This window comes from Trichomycterus rosablanca, chromosome 13 (assembly GCF_030014385.1).
Source record: "Trichomycterus rosablanca isolate fTriRos1 chromosome 13, fTriRos1.hap1, whole genome shotgun sequence".
NCBI classification, from domain to species: Eukaryota; Metazoa; Chordata; class Actinopteri; order Siluriformes; family Trichomycteridae; genus Trichomycterus; species Trichomycterus rosablanca.
Window position 1 is genome coordinate 19,540,808 of NC_086000.1, and position 21,401 is coordinate 19,562,208.

Consider the following 21,401-nt stretch of genomic DNA (forward strand, 5'->3'; position numbering starts at 1 on the left):
CAGATAGACAACAAATCCTCTCTTGTGTCCATAGACTCCAGCTACGGCATTAATGCAGCGTTACACAGAGCTGCAGGTGTCTGAAACATTTCTCCCACGAGCTTATCAAAGAAGCAGAAGCTATAAATGTGCCACTGAGCTCTTATCTATGTGAGAAAGACTATACGGAAATAAAGCCAGAGCCAGTGGGAGGACCACTAGCACAGAAAGCACAGAATGCAGAGGAGGCAGTACAATAGAGTGTCCTTCGAGAGAATGTATGATAGAGGATTTTTAGTTAGATTTTTAAGATGCAGCTTTATCCACAACTGAGTACACCCACACTGTGATTGTTCTCATACAGTGAGAACTTGTAGGCTAAGCTGTTCTCCAGGGCTAAATTTAACCACTACTCACTCGCTTATAGCCCTCGGCATGTGTGTGAGTCTGGGAGCAGGACGTGACAGCTGAGCCTTGCCATTCTCACATCAGGGACTGTCCAGTTTCACCACTACACCCGCATGAAGTCCGGCAGCTCCATGGAGACCGAGCACGGGCCTTCTTTTGGGAGCAGGACACAGGAAAGCATAAATGATACATGATTACATTTTAGCCAGTGGTTTTCAGATCATTGTAATTTAGTACAATTTAAAATCTATCAAACCTTGAACCCTGTAACCGCTCACAAGTCACTGAAGGCTTTACTGTTTTTTTTACTACTTCTTGTTTTCATATCGGCTGTGCTGAAAAAATAACAGCTACTAGGCTCAAGCCAAAGGGGTATCCACTCCCTACTGATTTCCTGTGTTTCGTCACCGCACCCATAAAAAATCCATCTATCCCACACTCCCATGTCCCAGAATGTGGTAGGAGCAAGCTGACTTATTTCCTCACTGAACCACAACACAGCAAGGGAGGCGAAAGTTTACGACTACTGTGTTAATTTGCTGCTTATGGGTCTGAGGGCACGTCAAACAGCAAAATCTGTCATGACATCAGAACTTTCATATTTAATTTATAGGCTATTTGTTTTATGGGTTTTTGTTATGCTTGATTTTGATGTTTGATTTACTTCAGATGATTAAGATCAAGCAAGTCTTTTTTCTGCATTTTTTCTGAATTTCCTCCCAGTTTCTTGTTTGCATTTGGCTTTCCTCTACTGCTGCTGACCTTCAATCCTGACAGAAAAGAGCTTTGACTAACACACGTGTCCACTGCTTCTTTTCACCTGCACTAGGCGGGTTTATTCGGAGCTACGGAGAGTCAAGCACCAATATCCATTATCCCCGTCTTTTGTGCAAGCCCCATCGATCAGCCAGTAGAGGTCGTAATTGCAGCAGTTAATAGCAGTCCACCATTGGATGAGCTGAGTATTGTCCATTAAGGCACCCAACTTAATGATAGCAGAGCTGAGAGTTGTCTTATGCTTTTTTGACTTCTTAATTTTTGTATTAGAGCAATACATCATTTAAGGTAAATGAGTAAGTAAGGTATTACTTATATTACAACACCACAGTGATGATTTATGATACTCACCTGTGGATCATTCCTGAAATCAAATCACAGCCACAATGCCCTTTATGAAAACACACTTCATTTGGACACTTCTTAATATTATTATTTTCTACTTACTGCAAATAATTATAATTTGCAATAATTCATGCTTTAAACATTTATGGTGCCCAGGTGGCACAGCGGGATATTCCACTAGCACCCCAGCCCCAAGATTCTGAACTCCTCGGTTCAAAAGTTGCCTTTGCCACAGGTTGGCTGGGCACCATCTAGCGGGCATAATTGGCAGTGCCTACAGCAGACACGTTTCTGCTAGGGTGGGATGACCGGACTATGTGAGTGGGGTCTTCAAAACGCTATGTAAGGACCCTGATTAGCAGATAGGGGGGCACCTGTGCAGAGTGCATGGGTGAAAAAGGGTTCCACTAAGGGCTGTGTGCAGGTCGGAGGAGGCGTGAGCAGCAATATACCGACTCACCAGCAGGGGAAGACAGATTGACTACGCTAAATTGGGAGAAAATTTTAGAAAATGCATAAATAAAATGCATTTTTATGCATTTTATTTATGCAATTTATTATCTACTTTAGACAGATTTATTCTCTTTTGTAAACAGTTACTCTTCAACAGCTTCTGTAGAAAAAATGTTTATTTGCCTGTGTGGTTGCTCTAAAATGACAGACAATTTTAACAGATTGTTTTTTCCATGTTATATTATTACATTATTATTTTTTTACAAACAAGTTGCTTCAGACACATTTTGATATTGAATGACAATTTATAATGTAAGTAAAATGTGATTACATGTATTCAATAAATCTTGAATTTGTACTAACCACTTTATTATGGTCAGGATTACAGTGGCCTAAATGCCAATCCATTGCAAGGCATCACACATTGTACCTCCACAATGTCGTCCAACATACAGTATGTTACAATTCAAATAATGTTCAATGCTCACCTTCACAAAAGGTAATAATACAGTAAACATTTATTGTTCTTATGTTCTAATAGACTGTTACTAAAGAGAAATGTATGTTCCTCGTTTTATTAGTGTAGAGTTGAGCTAATTAACCACAAAGAAGACATTTTCTTAACATTTTATCCATCATCACAGCCGAATATTGAGCTAAATGAATTATTGGCTTCAGTAAACTGCGTCCTCTAGTGGAAGTACACAGAAACACACAGCAGAAAAAAGTACATTATCAGTAAAGGTATTACTTCCCTCTACTGGTAAATAAAGCACATAACATCAATAAAGGGAACAGCCAGAGTTTGGGGAAATGCTGTCATATATCCAATTTTTTAAAGGATTTATCAGAAAATCTTTACCAGATTCGCATTCAGCATTTAAATCTGTAATGTGATGGTAGCAGCTTTAGACTCTCAAATACTCAATTATTTATTATTTTTTGGGACAGAGTAGTAACTAAATGCATCTGTAATACAAAAATATAAACAAACTATTAAGATAACACTTTATTAATTCCTGAAGGGAAATTACAGTGTTCCAGAAGCTTATATACAGATAACACATGTAGACACAGGAGCAAGGCCGTAACCCCAATATACAAAATTCCCCCCAAAATTCAGATATGTTCAAAATGCCCCCCATATACTGAGGTAAACATTATAAATGAACACATTCCACTCACTAGCTTGGCGTAATGTTAGGATCCGTCAGTGTTCCCATCAGTTGTTGATATGGCAGGAACGTTTTAGAATGCCCTCCCCACCCCATTCAATTCATGGTCACGGCCTTGCATAGAAGAAAGATAGAATAAGTCTGCAAGTACAGTATATTGTTTACATATATTACTGTGGCTGTCCTTAAAGTGCGGAAATTACTAGAGAAAAAAAAAAAAAAAAAAACATGATTAAACATTAATGATTAGATAATTTAGAGTCCAGAGTTGATGGCTGCAGGGAGAAGAATTTCTGCAGTCTGTTGTTCAGTGTACTCCTCTGTCCATGTAGTGTTTTATTATGGAGTGGGTGACAGAGGTTTTTCATGATTGCTGACATGATTGGGACAGTGGTAGCCTAGGTAGAGCTTTGGGCTATCAATCGAAAGGTTGAGAGTTTGAATCCTGGCTCTGCTATGCTTAACCCTGTCTGCTCCAGGGGTGCCGTACAACGGCTGACCCTGTGCTTTGACCCCAGCTTCCAAACAAGCTGGGATATGCGGAAAAAGAATTTTGTTTTCCAGCATCCGCCTCTCCACCACCATCTCCACTGTGTTGTTGAGTATATTGGTGTCCCTGACTGTGACATTGCTGCCCCAGCACACAACGGCGTTAAGGATGGTACTTGACACCACAAACTCATAGAAAGTTCACAGCAAAGATCTTAAATTTGGCTCTGTCCCTTCTTATACAGCCTATTGACGTTATTCCCATCTATACTATATCTATACATAAACTACTTAAACTCACAATAGGTTTGTATTTATGACTTGAAGGAGCTCTTGAAGGGAGCACGATGTGAGTTTCTGCACGGTGTAACTTGAGTAAACACACTGTCGGTACGGCTCTGAACACACAGGTGCTTGTTCCAGCCTGGCTCTGCTCTCTGATTGGCTGATTTACTAACAACGAACAGGCGCTCGTAACCACCTCTGTCTGTTCTATGATTGGCTGATTTGGTAAACACACAGGTGTTTGTTCCCGCCTTTCTTCTCTAGCGTGAAGTGAGCTGTCACTTAACCGCTTCTGAACCCTGAGTGAAAATGACATATGCGTCTGTGTTCTTTTTATTTTTGTTTCTATCAGACGTGCAGCATTTATTTGGAGCAGAAGTTTCTCTGTGGAATATAGAAATTAATACGGTGAGTGTCACTATACACAAAGGTAAATAAATCTGGTAAATTCTTTATATTTAACGCTTCAGTCTTTGACGGTTAGCATCGAGGCTAATGCAGGATGCGGTGACGTTTTCTGTTAATACCCGGATGTTGTATTAACTACTGATTTGCCGGTTATAGTGATGGGAATCCTGCTAAATATAACACAAATGTATAGCATCTAAGTATATTTATTTAATATATAACATATCTAGCATTCATTTAGCACATATTTCGAATATACGGCATTGTTATAATTTTCTTTCTTTTATTCATTCCTTTGCACTATCAGTTTATTTCGCTCAGGGTCGCGGTGGGTCTTGCACCACCGGGGAGCACTGTGAAACACACTGGAAAACTCATGGATTTATTCCAATTTAAGCCAAGTTAGAGCAAGTTTTTAGTTCTGTTTTTAAGAATTAGAAAGAGTCCAAGTCGATAAAACCAATTTAAAAACGATGCCACTTTTCTTTCTTCCTTAAAAAGTACTATGTAATTTCATATAAATTTTAACCCACCTGTTGCAAGCCTCAAAACCTCAGATTCCAAAGTTTGATTAATTATATCCTGCTGAATAAATAATAATACTATTTTTAGTACCCTGCAAAGTCTCCTTTTATTCTCATATTACTTCTTGATCATGCTGACAGCTGTTTGGGTTCATGCTTTTCAGCAACATGGACATTAAGAACTTTTGTTTGATCCTGACCCTTAGTAACTCTGTATAATAAGGTTTACATATTTTCCATTTGTCTGATTGGGTTTTCTCTGGTTTGCTTTATTTTCCTTCTGCTATTCAAAATACTGTGTGCAGAAGGTGGTGTTTGAGTGTGTGATGTCTAGTCCAGGGTGTAACTCTTCTGCCTTGTACCTATTGTTTCCAGATGGCACTATACCTTCAGATACTTTTATAAAGCAGATAAAATGAATAAATACTTAATAAGTGTTAGTAATGTTAATACTACCTAAGAAATAAGCAGAAAAACACAGCAACAGGGAAGTAATGTTAAGGTGAGATGTTTGAGAGAGGTGTTGTGAAAATTGCTTAAGAGAGCTTAGCCAGCCAGCAGAACTATGCTTTTATTTTTAATTCTAAATTTAAGTTAGACAAATCAGGGCTAAGATATATGTTAAACATTACACTGTAATTGAAATCATAAGTCCATCATTATCAGTCCCCAGAACCACTATTGTTAGGGCCTGTAAATAAGACCCTTAATTGCCTGCATTGTATTTGGTCACAGTTGTAAGTCACTAAATAAAAGCATTTGCTTAATGCCATAAATGTTGCGGATGTTTTTTTCATATACCATATTAACCACGATACGTCAGCACTTTATAGACAACCAGACAGATAAAAACGTAACAATTTTTGTGGATCCAGAGGGCCATTTTGTGTTTTTGTGAACGGGGAAATTATTAGTTTAGGGAACTATTTCTATAAAGATCAGTGATTTTTAGTGGTCCAGGAACCTGTTTTCACTGCACTGAACACACATTGTTTACACTGTTTAAAGTATCTGTAGTTGTTTAAATATTTATAATTCACATTTCTTTTTCAGCTAAGGGATGCTGTGTTTCGTAAAACTTTGTATGCCAACAGTACAATCTTCATGAAATGTAAGTTCCTTAAAATGTTAAATATCTTTAAAAATAACAATTACATGCTTATGAACTTAAGTTTCTGTAACCCAGTCAACGTTGTATACAGTGCCATAAAACATTATTTTACCTATTCTGCATATTTGTCACAATATTTGTCATATTTGTTTTAACTGGTTTGGATTTTAAATAAATACAAGCTCTTTTTGGAAGGCATGTCTTGTTAGATCTGGCATGAAGTTTACACAGTTCAAACAATAAGAACATAATTTCAACAGTCAAACTTGCTGGTGGTAGTATAAGGGTGTGGGGATTCATTGCTGCTCCAGGGCCTGGACAACTTGTCATAACTGTCAGATTATATGATTTAAATTTTGTATGATGGAACTATTGTGCATTAAAACCACAATCTGAAAAGCTGAAAAGTATGGACTCTGTTAAACCCTGCTTACCTGGAACTGTGTTTAAATTCTTGTTATTTATTTATTCTTAACAAAATGCTGTGGATCTTTTGCATCATGTTTCAGTACACGACTAGTACAGGTAGCGCTTGTACTGAACTGTTTGCTACAGTTCTGTTTAAAATGATTTCTAAATTCCTACATTCATGATTCCTACATTGGTTATGTGTTTATGTTGCCTTTTTTTACTGCTTTATGCATTATGTTTTTGAATCATACAAATGTGTAAAGTGTTATATGTTTCTGTTGAATGAAACTTGAGTTTTTTCCATTTTGATGGAAAACTATAAAGTTGTCAATCAATGAATGATGGTCGTTAATTGGCTAAAAAATTGACAAAATTTGCATGAATAAATACACAAGAATACAGAAAATTGGAAGAGGTAAACATTTATGGCAGTGTAAAAATAGTAAGTTAGGTTAATCTAGAAAATACTGGACTTGTTTAAGATTATCAAAAATAATACATAAAATTTTATATCAAACCATCCTGGTTAGTCTTTTTAGTATTATACTATTACATTGCTGTGACATTATTTTTTCTTTGGTGAGTAAGCTTAAGGGGGGGATAACGGAATAACCCCCTCAAGGGGGTTAAACAGTTAAAAGTTTAAACTTATTCAGAGTAAGGAATAATTCTTATGTTTTTTGTATTTTGTTTACAGTTCATGGAGATGAGTCAGCATGTAAAGACAAGGACCTGGCCTTTAACGTTAGTTGGTACCTTCGGTCCTCCATTTGCTACAATGAAGTATTTAACACAGCAGTGAGTATAATGACAATAATGACACTTTTTCTTACATAAAAAGTACATTTTCTTAGTAAAACATCACAGGACTTAAAAAGAGGCCAAACAGGCTAGTGCCACTGCTAAGGCTCATACGCAGGTCTGTGTGGTGTTGTGCTACCACATTAGACTCCTGTGTCACATGAGTGCCCTTTATAGCTTGTGATAATCTCATTTTATTTGTGTTCTTGTAGGGTTGGGTGGTATGACGGTATTACGGTATACCGCGGTATTTAAAAATGTTGACTTTTAAAAATGTGAAGCGCCAAATTTCTGCTTAAGGTTTACCTTGAAAACGGAGACTTTAAGACCTGCGCGCATCCACAATAAGGGAGGGGTGGGAGTGGTGGGAGTTGTAGTTAGTTGGAGCTCGCTGATTGGTTGTGGAGGTGCTCACTGTTTGAGGTGATAACACAAAAGCTAGGGAGCTCTCTACATAGGGTGTGTTCAAACACCTAGTGAGCTGCCTTGCTGTCTTACTGCTTACATAGGCAGCTGCCTCAGTCAAGAGGATTATAATAAGTCAATGACTTATCATAAGGCAGGTTATTCGAACGCGCTACTTAGACAAAGATTCCATCGGGTTTTGCTTGCTAAGCTAACAGTTAGCATCTTGCCATTTAAAACCATGTGATGAGGTGGCACAACGCGCTGGCATGTCACTATAACATCTCTGTGTACCGAATACGGTTACATTCACCGACAAGCCCGAACTTGCAAAAAAACACACTTGTGCAAGTTTATACAATATAATAATATCTCTGTGTGTGTGTGTGTGTGTGTGTGTGTGTGTGTGGCGCTCACTCTTCGCGATACTCGGATTTGAATTCCGACAATAAACAGCTTTTATTATGACTAATAATAAAATTCCCCGTACTGATGTGAAGCAGAATGGGTGTATTACAGCCAATAAGAACGCCGCAAAAATGAAAACATATAAATGTAATGGCTCCCAGAGGTGCGACTCGGTTCATTTGAAAGAGCCGTTCAATAGAATCGGATCGCTCGCGAACAACCCATTACTAACAGAAAGACGTCCACACAAACCCCCCGCCCCCCGCGGTAATACCGTATACCGCAGTATTTTATGAAGACGGTATGACGGTATGAACATCGGCAATATCGCCCAACCCTATGTTCTTGTTATAATTCTGATGTTATTCATGAGTTTAAAGATGTGTGGGTTTATTTTGTTAGTTTGTTTGTAAAACAATGGAACGTTTTGTGGCTTTTCCACCCTTTATGTCCCAAGCTAGTCATTTCCAATTCCTAATTGTGAATCCCCTGCCACTTGCACGACCCTCGATTTGATCAAGGAGAGCCGGATTACTACACGCTCCTTTGTCACATACCTAATCTGTTGCCGCTTCTGATCACCCGCCATTGTTGGGTTCCCACTTAGAGCAGTAGTGTGGCAGGTTGGTGGCTCTGCGGAGATTCAAACACTTTATAGTGGGTGCTACCGCCTTAGACCATTGTTCCACCCGAGCACCAGCTATGACGTTACATTAATGTGATTTCATTATGTGTCAGAGGTTAAATGAATAAAAATGTAATGTGCTATCAGTAGGGGTGTGCTATATCGTATCGTTCACAATAATACCGGTATAATTTCTAAAACGATACAAAAAAGCCCATATCGTAATAATAGCGATGTTCTGCGTTGTTTACGTAATGACGTCACACAGCTACGCAAATGGCGTACGTTCGTTACGTGGGTCATTTGGGCACAGCAACGAGTATGGCGGAAAGTGGCTCTGCGGTGGAGGAGCTCGTTCCAAAAACACCAAGTCCACCATAAATTAATCTTTGGCAACCCAAACCCCAACCACCGCTTTGCCGGCAACTTTTTTGCGGAAGTATTTCTGCATGCAGGTTCACACAGGGACGCAATTCAACAGCGCACCTCCACCAAACAGTGCAGGAATACTCTTAGCATTAATGTCAACCACCAACACAGAAGTAGTACTACTGCTACTTAGTACTAATACTACTGTAACATTCGTGGGGAAAGGTTGGGGGAACGTTTGGGGGGGAGGGGCGTTGGGGGAACGTTTGGGGGGGAGGGGCGTTGGGGGAACGTTCGTGAAGGAACATTGGCGAACGTTCGTGTGGAAACGGGGGAACGTTCGGGGGAACATTGGGGGAACGTTCGTGAAGGAACATTGAGGGAACATTCGTGGGGGAACGTTGGGGGAATGTTCGTGGGGGAACGTTCAAGGGGGAACGTTGAGGGAACGTTCGTGTGGAAACGTTGGGGGAACGTTCGGGGGGAACGTTGGGCGAACGTTCGTGTGGAAACGTTGGGGGAACGTTCGGGGGGGAACATTGGGAGAACGTTCGTGTGGAAACGTTGGGGGAACGTTCGGGGGGGGGGACCGTTGGGGGAATGTTTGGGGGGAACGTTGGGGGAACGTTCGTGAAGGAACGTTGAGGGAACCACCCAAACGTTTTCTCAACAGTCCACCCAACCATTCCCTCAACAATCCACCCAACCATTCCCTCAACAAGAAAACGAGTCGTTATTCGTTTCAAAAACCAGTATAAACATACAAGCGCATGCATGCGCTGACATGCATGTATTTACTTCATATACAGTGTAAATCATGCAAGTGTTGAGAAAGTAATAATAACATAACGGTGCGTCTCCTGTTGTTCTGACTTGTGTGTTTGTATATGTGATGTGCATATATCTGTAAAAAACAAACATTATGGGGAGTGATTTCTGTACTGAATGTTGTACGTGGTCATGTTAGTTTATACTGGATGAGTTTATACCCGACGTCGTCATTTATTTATTTATCTTCTTTTTATAGTATTTCTTGTTGTCGGCCAATAAACAACCAAAAATTAATAAAATTGCATGAACTAACTCTGCAGTAAACAAGGAGCAAACAGCAATTAAACAACAAATAAAGCTGTTAAATAATAATAAACTGCATGAAGCAGAACGCTGATTAAAATGCATTAAATGTTGTAATAGTTACACAGTAACATGAACGATTAGTTATATCTGTATTACAGAACTGAGTTCTATACAGTAAAAGAAAATATGAATGTAAATGTTGTGGTGACGGTGATGTAAAATAATTCAAAGTCCAAACATGTAAGGGGGGTTTAACGAGAACGCTACTTTTAATACCACACAAGCTCAGTGCAAAACAACAGAAGAACATGAGCACAGCCGGAAACGATAAATTCTGATACCTTCCCTACACACTCACTCCCTGCGCCCTATAGTGCACTTAACATTCTTAAAGGGCCAGACAATATATTTGTAATTCACATTACACGACAGGAGATACCTTAGAAACAACTTTCTTTTTCTTAGAATAGCTCTTTTATTTTTATTTTTATTTATTTTTTTTAAGTAAAAATAGTTCTTCAAGCTTCCCCAGCATGAATTTTAATTAAAGTGCCTGTAAAACATTTGGAACATGTAGCTTTGTCTCAGAAGTGTCTTTTTGTTATTACCTTACGGGATGAAAAAATATCGAGATATATATCGTATATCGCCGTTCAGCGAAAAAATATAGAGATATTATTTTTTATCCATATCGCCCAGCCCTAGCTATCAGTCAACTCCTACTTTTTCCACAGTGCTAAACATATAATACATTTTTCAACAATACTTTAGGTTCAGGTAAGTTTCCTAACACAAATGTTTTGTTATATTAAGTTCCTGAAAAATGGTCTGAAGTAATCCACTGCATCTGTCATACGAGAACTAAGCAAATACTTCTGTTTGAACAAAGGGCGTGAGTGTGTGGGACTCACAATGTATTCCATGGAGTCCTGTGTTTAAGAACGTTAGTCTTAAAGACTGTGGTTCTGATAAAACAGTCTAAAATTAATAATTTGTTGGATAGGGATTAAGATTAAGCTAAGACCACAGAAAACCAATGTTTTAAGGTTGTTGACACCTGGTTAAACTATGTATCATTAGATAGAGAGTTTATTCATCTAATAATGTGTGTCTGTATGTAAAAAAATAAAATAAATATATATATAAATGATTTATTTCAGTATTTCCATTCAAAAAGTGAAACTTGTATATTATATTCATTCATTACACACAGACTGATATATTTCAAATGTTTATTTCTTTTAATGTTGATGATTATAACTGACAACTAATGAAAACCCCAAATTCAGTATCTCAGAAAATTAGAATATTGTGACAAGGTACAATATTGAAGACACCTGGTGCCACACTCTAATCAGCTAATTAACTCAAAACACCCGCAAAGGCCTTTAAATGGTCTCTCAGTCTAGTTCTGTAGGCAACACAATCATGGGGAAGACTGCTGACTTGACAGTTGTCCAAAAGACGACCATTGACACCTTGCACAAGGAGGGCAAGACACAAAAGGTCATTGCTAAAGAGGCTGGCTGTTCACAGAGCTCTGTGTCCAAGCACATTAACAGAGAGGCGAAGGGAAGGAAAAGATGTGGTAGAAAAAAGTGTACAAGCAATAGGGATAACCGCACCCTGGAGAGGATTATGAAACAAAACCCATTCAAAAATGTGGGGGAGATTCACAAAGAGTGGACTGCAGCTGGAGTCAGTGCTTCAAGAACCACCACGCATGCAAGACATGGGTTTCAGCTGTCGCATTCCTTGTGTCAAGCCACTCTTGAACAAGAGACAGCGTCAGAAGCATCTCGCCTGGGCTAAAGACAAAAAGGACTGCTGAGTGGTCCACAGTTATGTTCTCCGATGAAAGTAAATTTTGCATTACCTTTGAAAATCAAGGTCCCAGAGTCTGGAGGAAGAGAGGAGAGGCACAGAATCCACGTTGCTTGAGGTCCAGTGTAAAGTTTCCACAGTCAGTGATGGTTTGGAGTGCCATGTCATCTGCTGGTGTTGGTCCACTGTGTTTTCTGAGGTCCAGGGTCAACGCAGCCATCTACCAGGAAGTTTTAGAGCACTTCATGCTTCCTGCTGCTGACCAACTTTATGGAAATGCAGATTTCATTTTCCAACAGGACTTGGCACCTGCACACAGTGCCAAAGCTACCAGTACTTGGTTTAAGGACCATGGTATCCCTGTTCTTAATTGGCCAGCAAACTCGCCTGACCTTAACCCCATAGAAAATCTATGGGGTATTGTGAAGAGGAAGATGCGATACGCCAGACCCAACAATTCAGAAGAGCTGAAGGCCACTATCAGAGCAACCTGGGCTCTCATAACACCTGAGCAGTGCCACAGACTGATGGACTCCATGCCACGCCGCATTGCTGCAGTAATCCAGGCAAAAGGAGCCCCAACTAAGTATTGAGTGCTGTACATGCTCATACTTTTCATGTTCATACTTTTCAGTTGGCCAACATTTTTAAAAATCCTTTTTTTGTATTGGTCTTAAGTAATATTCTAATTTTCTGAGATACTGAATTTGGGGTTTTCATTAGTTGTCAGTTATAATCATCAACATTAAAAGAAATAAACATTTGAAATATATCAGTCTGTGTGTAATGAATGAATATAATATACAAGTTTCACTTTTTTAATGGAATTACTGAAATAAATCAACTTTTTAATTCTAATTTTATGACCAGCACCAGTGTGTGTGTGTGTATATATATATATTAGGGCTGTCGAAGTTAACGCGATAATAACGCATTAACGCGATTTCAATTTAACGCGATTAAAAAAAATAGTGCCGTTAACGCAAATTCTAGTTCATGTTGAGACTTGACTGGTAGAACAAACGTTTTAATGTCGGACTTGCCACCGTTTTTCATTTGCGGTTTGTTATCATAATGTAACCGAGCGTTGTAGGGATGCACTTGCATAATAAAGAAATAAATACATGCTATACTCACAAGTTGTCGGGAGCAGAACACTTTTTTTTAACTTATTCTGTTATGGTACCAAATACCGGAAAGCTGAGTCAAGCACGTTAGTCCATGAACTATGGAAGCCCAAAAGGGTCAAAACACACTCACTTCGTGTAGAAACGTCCATCAAACCATTGTCACAATACAACCACAGAAAAGTCTGTTACAATAACTACGCCTTATCCCACCTAAAGCACCGCTGATCTACAATGTTTGCTGATGGAGAAATTTTAACCTACAATCTGACATTTACTGCCTAGTATGTGAGTAAATAAAACTCCCTTACAGTTTTCTCTTGTCCCAGCAGTTTTTAACATAAGTACATATAGCATAAAATGTGTTCACCATTTTAATTGTAACATTTCACTTAAAAATCCTTGTTTTCTATAACATTTACACAGATTTTTTTTAATGCGATTAATCGCGATTAACTATATGAAATTCTGAGATTAATCGCGATTAAAAATTTTAATCGTTTGACAGCCCTAATATATATACAGTGTATCACAAAAGTGAGTACACCCCTCACATTTCTGCAGATATTTAAGTATATCTTTTCATGGGACAACACTGACAAAATGACACTTTGACACAATGAAAAGTAGTCTGTGTGCAGCTTATATAACAGTGTAAATTTATTCTTCCCTCAAAATAACTCAATATACAGCCATTAATGTCTAAACCACCGGCAACAAAAGTGAGTACACCCCTTAGTGAAAGTTCCTGAAGTGTCAATATTTTGTGTGGCCACCATTATTTCCCAGAACTGCCTTAACTCTCCTGGGCATGGAGTTTACCAGAGCTTCACAGGTTGCCACTGGAATGCTTTTCCACTCCTCCATGACGACATCACGGAGCTGGCGGATATTCGAGACTTTGCGCTCCTCCACCTTCCGCTTGAGGATGCCCCAAAGATGTTCTATTGGGTTTAGGTCTGGAGACATGCTTGGCCAGTCCATCACCTTTACCCTCAGCCTCTTCAATAAAGCAGTGGTCGTCTTAGAGGTGTGTTTGGGGTCATTATCATGCTGGAACACTGCCCTGCGACCCAGTTTCCGGAGGGAGGGGATCATGCTCTGCTTCAGTATTTCACAGTACATATCGGAGTTCATGTGTCCCTCAATGAAATGTAACTCCCCAACACCTGCTGCACTCATGCAGCCCCAGACCATGGCATTCCCACCACCATGCTTGACTGTAGGCATGACACACTTATCTTTGTACTCCTCACCTGATTGCCGCCACACATGCTTGAGACCATCTGAACCAAATAAATTAATCTTGGTCTCATCAGACCATAGGACATGGTTCCAGTAATCCATGTCCTTTGTTGACATGTCTTCAGCAAACTGTTTGCGGGCTTTTTTGTGTAGAGACTTCAGAAGAGGCTTCCTTCTGGGGTGATAGCCATGCAGACCAATTTGATGTAGTGTGCGGTGTATGGTCTGAGCACTGACAGGCTGACCCCCCACCTTTTCAATCTCTGCAGCAATGCTGACAGCACTCCTGCGCCTATCTTTCAAAGACAGCAGTTGGATGTGATGCTGAGCACGTGCACTCAGCTTCTTTGGACAACCAACGCGAGGTCTGTTTTGAGTGGACCCTGCTCTTTTAAAACGCTGGATGATCTTGGCCACTGTGCTGCAGCTCAGTTTCAGGGTGTTGGCAATCTTCTTGTAGCCTTGGCCATCTTCATGTAGCACAACAATTCGTCTTTTAAGATCCTCAGAGAGTTATTTGCCATGAGGTGCCATGTTGGAACTTTCAGTGACCAGTATGAGAGAGTTTGAGAGCTGTACTACTAAATTGAACACACCTGCTCCCTATGCACACCTGAGACCTAGTAACACTAACAAATCACATGACATTTTGGAGGGAAAATGACAAGCAGTGCTCAATTTGGACATTTAGGGGTGTAGTCTCTTAGGGGTGTACTCACTTTTGTTGCCGGCTGTTTAGACATTAATGGCTGTATATTGAGTTATTTTGAGGGAAGAATAAATTTACACTGTTATATAAGCTGCACACAGACTACTTTTCATTGTGTCAAAGTGTCATTTTGTCAGTGTTGTCCCATGAAAAGATATACTTAAATATCTGCAGAAATGTGAGGGGTGTACTCACTTTTGTGATACACTGTATATATATTATATATATATATATATATATATATATATATATATATATATATATATATATATATATATATATATACATATACAGTACAGGCCAAAAGTTTGGACACACCAGTCAAAAGTTTGGACACACCTTCTCTTCAATGTTTTTTCTTGATTATTTTTATTTTCTACATTGTAGATTAATACTGAAGACATCCAAACTATGAAGAATTATGTAGTGAACCAAAAAGTGTTAAACAAACCAGAATATGTTTTATATTTTACCAACTCTACCTCTGCACAACCCAACTGATGGTCTCAAACACATTAAAAAAGCAACAAATTCCAAAAATTCACTCTAGACAAGGCACAAACATTCATTGAAAACCATTCCAGGTGGAAACCTAATAAAGCTGGTTGAGAAAATTTCAAAGAGTGTGCAAATCTGTCATTAAAGCAAAAGATGGCTACTTTGAAGAATCTAAAATATAAAACATATTCTGGTTTGTTTAACACTTTTTTGTTTACTACATAATTCCATATGTGTTCCTTCATAGTTTGGATGTCTTTAGTATTAATGTACAATGTAGAAAATTTAAAAAAATTAAGAGAAACCACAGGAATGAGAAGGTGTGTCCAAACTTTTGGCCTGTACTGTATATATATATATATAAACACATATTCAGAGAATTAAATCAGAGGGTAAATTAACTGAATTGTTTTCTATTTCACTACATTTATTTCACAGTGACAGTTAAAGGCATAATCAGGTGTACTTGCATTTTAAGGCTGCAACTGTAAATAGCACAAAGCCAGGACATCTATGCATATAAAATGTAATTTGGAATAGCATTGTCCTGATATTTTTATTTTAAAATGTACTTAAGTGTCTTTGAATATTTCAACTACACCTGTTCCTATAGGAAAATTCTGCTGTGTCCATGTTCGGTTTGGATCACAAGCTGAAGGAGAGCTGGACTGGCTTCTATAGCCAAGGCTACATCTACTTCAGCAGCTGCTCAAGTCTCCTCACATCTACGGTCTGTGTTTAGTATTATCATCCCCTATCTCCTCAGACAGTTAATATTTTATTCATTTCATTTGAGTTTTGTTTCCATGAATCACTTGGCACAAGACAGGAATACCCTGAACAGGGTGCCAATCCAATGCAGGGCTTCACCCACGCCCTCCACTGACCTAGCCAATCTTGTCTGTATAGATGCCCGGCTGACCTATAGCACCACTGAGATTTGAATCTGAATGCTGTATTTTATTCAAACACTATATCAACAAGAGTATTGGGACAACCCTTTTAGTAAGTAAGTAAGTAAGTAAGTAATTTATTTATAAAGCACATTTACAACCAAAGTGCTGTACATGTTGAAACATAAAACACACATATAAAAAAAAAAAAACAACACAAAGTATAAAACAGTAGAACCTTTGAGCTTTGACCGTGACCGTGGCACAGCCAAGAGCAATTGATCGGATGACCTAAGAGATCTAGGAGAACAATAGAAATGGAGTAAGTCTTTTATGTAAGATGGCGCCAATCCATATAAGGACTTAAAAACAAACAGAAGAACTTTAAATTGGATCCTGTAGCTTACAGGAAGCCAATGGAGAGATGCCAGGACCGGGGTAATGTGGTCAAACTTCTTTGTACCTGTGAGCAGACGTGCTGCTGCATTTTGGACTAGCTGTAACCGAGCTAATGAGGACTTACTTATACCCATATACAAACTGTTACAGTAGTCTAGGCGACATGAAATAAGTGCATGAATTACATTTTCCAGGTCTTGTGGTGACAAAATTGATTTGATCTTAGCAATTGATCTAAGGTGAAAAAAGCTGCTTCTAACAACAGAGTTTATTTGTTTATCGAATTTCAGGTCAGAATCAAATATTACCCCAAGATTCTTTACCTGTGATTTCACATAGTCTGACAGTTCCCCAATGTTTTCTATTAAAGGATCTGTATATTTGGGAGAGCCAAAGAGAATAACTTCTGTTTTATCCTCATTCAGTTGAAGAAAACTATTTGCTAACCAACACTTAATCTCTTTCAAGCATTCCTTCAGGCGTTTAAAAGAGCACAAATCGGTTGGACGCAGGGGGAGGTACAGCTGGGTATCGTCGGCATAACAATTAAATTGAATACCATACTTCCTGATGATTTTCCCCAAAGGAAGCATATATAAAGCAAACAGTACCGGCCCCAGGATAGATCCTTGAGGAACCCCACAGCCAATGGTAGAAACAGAAGAAAAGAAATTACCGACATGTACTGAGAAGGTCCTATTACAAAGATAAGACTTAAACCAACTCAGTGCTGCCCCCCTAAGGCCAACCACATGCTCAAGACGTTGAATGAGCAAATTGTGGTCAACAGTATCAAAAGCGGCGGTAAGGTCTAATAAGACTAAAATAGCACACTTTCCTGCATCTGCAGCAAGGAGCAAGTCATTAGTCACCTTTAGGAGGGCTGATTCTGTACTATGAAAAGGTTTAAAACCAGACTGAAAAATTTCAAAGATGTCATTTTTTGTCAAATGAGCCCACAGCTGTGAAAGCACCACTTTCTCCAATACTTTAGAAAGGAAGGGTAGTTTTGAGATTGGTCGATAATTATTAAGTATAGAGATATTAAGATTATGTTTTTTAAGTAAGGGCTGCACAGCAGCATGCTTAAAACACACAGGAACAGTACCAGAAGATAGACAGGCATTTATTATAGTCAACAGAGTAGGACCAATTGTATCAAATGTTTCCATAAGGAGGGAAGTGGGGATAATATCACCAGGAAAGGTTGTGGGTTTCATGCAAAAAACCACATCTTTCAATGCAGAAAGAGAGATGGGCTCAAAAAGATAGAAGCTATCCGAACACCCCAAATTTGGATGGGGGTCATTATTAGAGGGTGTTATATTTAATTTGATTGTCTCAATTTTCCCCATGAAAAACTGCAAAAAATCCTCACAAATTTTAGAGGACTCGACAGGGTAACGAATTGGTGGATTTAGAACAGAGTTAATAGTAGTGAATAAAACTCTGGGTTTGTTACTGTGCCTAGATATAATATTAGAAAAATAGCTTTCTCTAGCCAGCCTAGTAGCTTCTTGAAAAGCAAACAGGCAGCTCTTTAAAATCTCAAAAGATACCTGAAGCCTGTCTTTCTTCCATTTCCGCTCTGCTTTCCGACACTCTTTTCTAAGGATGCGGATATTATCATTTACCCATGGCTGATTGGGTTTACCCTTAGCCTGCCTGGTTGTGAAGGGAGCCACAGAGTCAAGGATTGATGAGCAGGTGGAGTTAAACATGGTGACCAATTCATCAGCAGTTGAATTAGATAAAGGAGGCACATTGCACTCTAGAGGGGACATCTTAAGAAAAGATTCTGAAAAAATGCTTGCTGTAGCAGAGTTTATAGGCCGATAACGACAGCTTGTAGCTCTAGTGCCGGTGGCTTGCATTGGCAATGTGATATTAAAAAATACTGATTTATGATCAGAAAACCCAACATCCTCGATTACAGTATTATTAATAGGAAAACCATAAGATAAAACAAGATCAAGAGTATGACCGAGACTATGAGTGGGACCACTGATTGACTGTACAAGGTTAAAAGATTCTATTAGGTGCATAAATTCACTGACCATAGGTTTGTTTGGGCAACAGACATGAATATTAAAATCCCCCAGAATTAAAAGTCTGTCTGCAGTAGGTATAATCCAAGCCAAGAAGTTAGAAAATTCATTGATAAAATTACCAACCACTTTAGGTGGTCTATATATAAGAGCACAAATCAGAGGATTACTACAATCCAGTTGTATAAGCTGCACTTCAAAACTAGTAAAATGTTCGACTGAAAGAGCTTCACATTTAAATCGGTTATTAAAAACCACAGCCACACCCCCTCCTCTACCAGTGGCTATTGGACAGCTTAAAAAGGAACAGTCCGGAGGGCACAGTTCCAGTAGAGGGCTAAATTCGTCAACACTGAGCCATGTTTCAGTTAAAAATATAAAATCTAACTGATGATTTAAGAAGAAATCTTTCAGGATAAAAGTTTTGTTCGTGAGCGATCTCACATTGGCCAGTGCCATTTTCATCGGGGTGTATACAGCGGCCGAGCTCGGTTCCGGGACGAATTCTCGTAGGTTTGCGAGTACCGCTCCCTCTCTTCTACGGCGAAGTGGGCGTACCCGGACAGGCCAGCTGAGCGCCGATTTGTCAGGCTGAACACACCTGAGATGAACAGGTTTGAAATCTAATGAGTAGTCGCGGACAAGATCAGGTGCAAAGTCCACTCCGCGTTTCCCATCCCACTCCGTGGACAGCGTTGTCATTGAGACTAAACCGCTACTAGTGTGCAAGGCAGCAGTGCTCTGATGATGTGTTTGCGGAGCGACAGTGCGCACGGCTGACCAGAAGGATGGAATAGCGTTACCGTTTCGAAAATAAACAAGCTTTCTCCGGGAGCCCCTGTGAATATAACGAGGCCGGCGAAGGAGTCCAAGCTGTTTGATGACTAGAATACACGATGGAGTAGTGCAATTGTTGAACTTCGTCAGCTGGTCAACGGAATAGTTCAACATTGTGCCGATTACAGGAAAACTCATCCACCGTTCGCCACCAGCCGCAGACGCGATGTACAGTAGAAAGAACAAAAGTATCAAAGAACAAATGAAAGTATCAAAAGTAACATAAAAAAAAATAGCCACAAAGTGTGTAAAAAGATGAAAACGAAAAACGATAAAAATACAATAAAATACGGTAACGGTAGTGGCAGCCAAATGCGCCAGCGTCCACCATCACCATGACAATTTTAATTAGTGAATTGAAGTGTTTCAGCCACAACAATTGCTAACAGGTGTAATAAATTGATTAAATAAAGGAAATTAAATTTTTCTAACTTTTCAGCAACAGTTTAGGGAAGGCATGACTGTGCTCCTGTGCACAAAGCAAGGTCTAAAAAGACATGAAAAAACTCCAGTGCCCTGCACACAGAGCCCTGACCTTAGCCCACTGAACAGCTTTGGAATGAACTGGAACACCGTACAAATTGTCTTAACTGAAAGGGCACAAATTCTCACAGACAAATTTTCAAAACTTGTGAGAAGCCTTCTCAGAAGAGGGCTGTTACAGCTGAAAAGATCCCATATAGTTCATTCTATTATAATACTATTTGTTTCTAAGATGGACTTTGTAACAAAGTCATGGTCAGGTCTCCAGATACTTTCAGCAATATTCTGTATGTTTTGAATTTATTTACTTATATAGAATATTTTATGTTAATTTCTTTGCAGACTTATAAAGAATTTCAGCCAGTTCTGTCTCTCAAGGGTTCCGAGGTAAGTTCTAAATTTCTAAGACTGACAGCTATAGTTTACATAGACTTGAAAGGATTGTGTATGACCGAAGTCTTTGATTATCTGTTCTTTTCATGTTGCTGTTCTTTTAAAGTCACTGAATGACTAGGAAGCTTAAGCCGACCACATACCTGGTTTTTGGTCATTCTTGGAACTGACCATCTGTGTAAATTTTCTCTTAGCATTAGGTGACAGTATTTTCCCTGTCTTTGGCAAAAGAACAATTGTTGCATGCACTTTTTAATACAATTGCAGTCCTAACAAGAAATTAGGAGCCCATGCTGCACATTATACTCCATTTTAGAACATTTAACGTTTAATCTTTAAAATTAACCTTTTAAATTGCTGAATGTATTTTTTGACCCTGCAGATTCTTGGAAAATCCACAATACATTCAGAAAGGATCTTAAATTTGTAAAAGATCCTGAAAGTAAGTGTTTTAAATAATAGTATGCTTCTCTTACTTAGGAGTCTGAAGCTACAAACCAAAGCAGACTTGTGTGGGATGAAAGTCCGGTAAGATCCTTCTCGTTTGTGCAATTTTCATTTAAAATGATGTACTGTTAAGTAATGGCAAAATAATACATAAATAACTTTAATTTTAATTTAATTTAGGACACATAAGTAGTTTGTGTAGTACATTTCTGTTAATTAAGAACAAAGAATTGCCTGGAAACATGAACTTTTTCCACACTTGAAGCAGTTCTAATAAGTATCTGAAAATACTACCAATTTTAGCAGTATACCAATTTAACAGACTGTGTAGCATACAGTATATTCAAACCCCATTTTCACAAAAGTTGGGACATTTTGTAAAACACAGTGAAAAGAATCTGTTAATTCTGCAATGTGTTAATTCTCTCAAATCTTTATTTAACAGCCA

General features: G+C 38.8%; 1 protein-coding gene across 1 annotated transcript in view; it reads left to right on the forward strand.

Moving 5' to 3' along the window:
• The window catches only part of LOC134325700 (transmembrane protein 87A-like), a 43,142-nt gene that overhangs the window by 13,295 nt on the left and 8,446 nt on the right, over nt 1–21,401 (forward strand). The window contains exons 2-6 of the mRNA XM_063007943.1: nt 5,897–5,954; nt 7,063–7,163; nt 16,067–16,183; nt 20,456–20,500; nt 20,987–21,034. Of these exons, the coding sequence (XP_062864013.1) occupies nt 5,897–5,954; nt 7,063–7,163; nt 16,067–16,183; nt 20,456–20,500; nt 20,987–21,034 (369 nt within the window). The remainder of the gene's footprint in view (nt 1–5,896; nt 5,955–7,062; nt 7,164–16,066; nt 16,184–20,455; nt 20,501–20,986; nt 21,035–21,401) is intronic.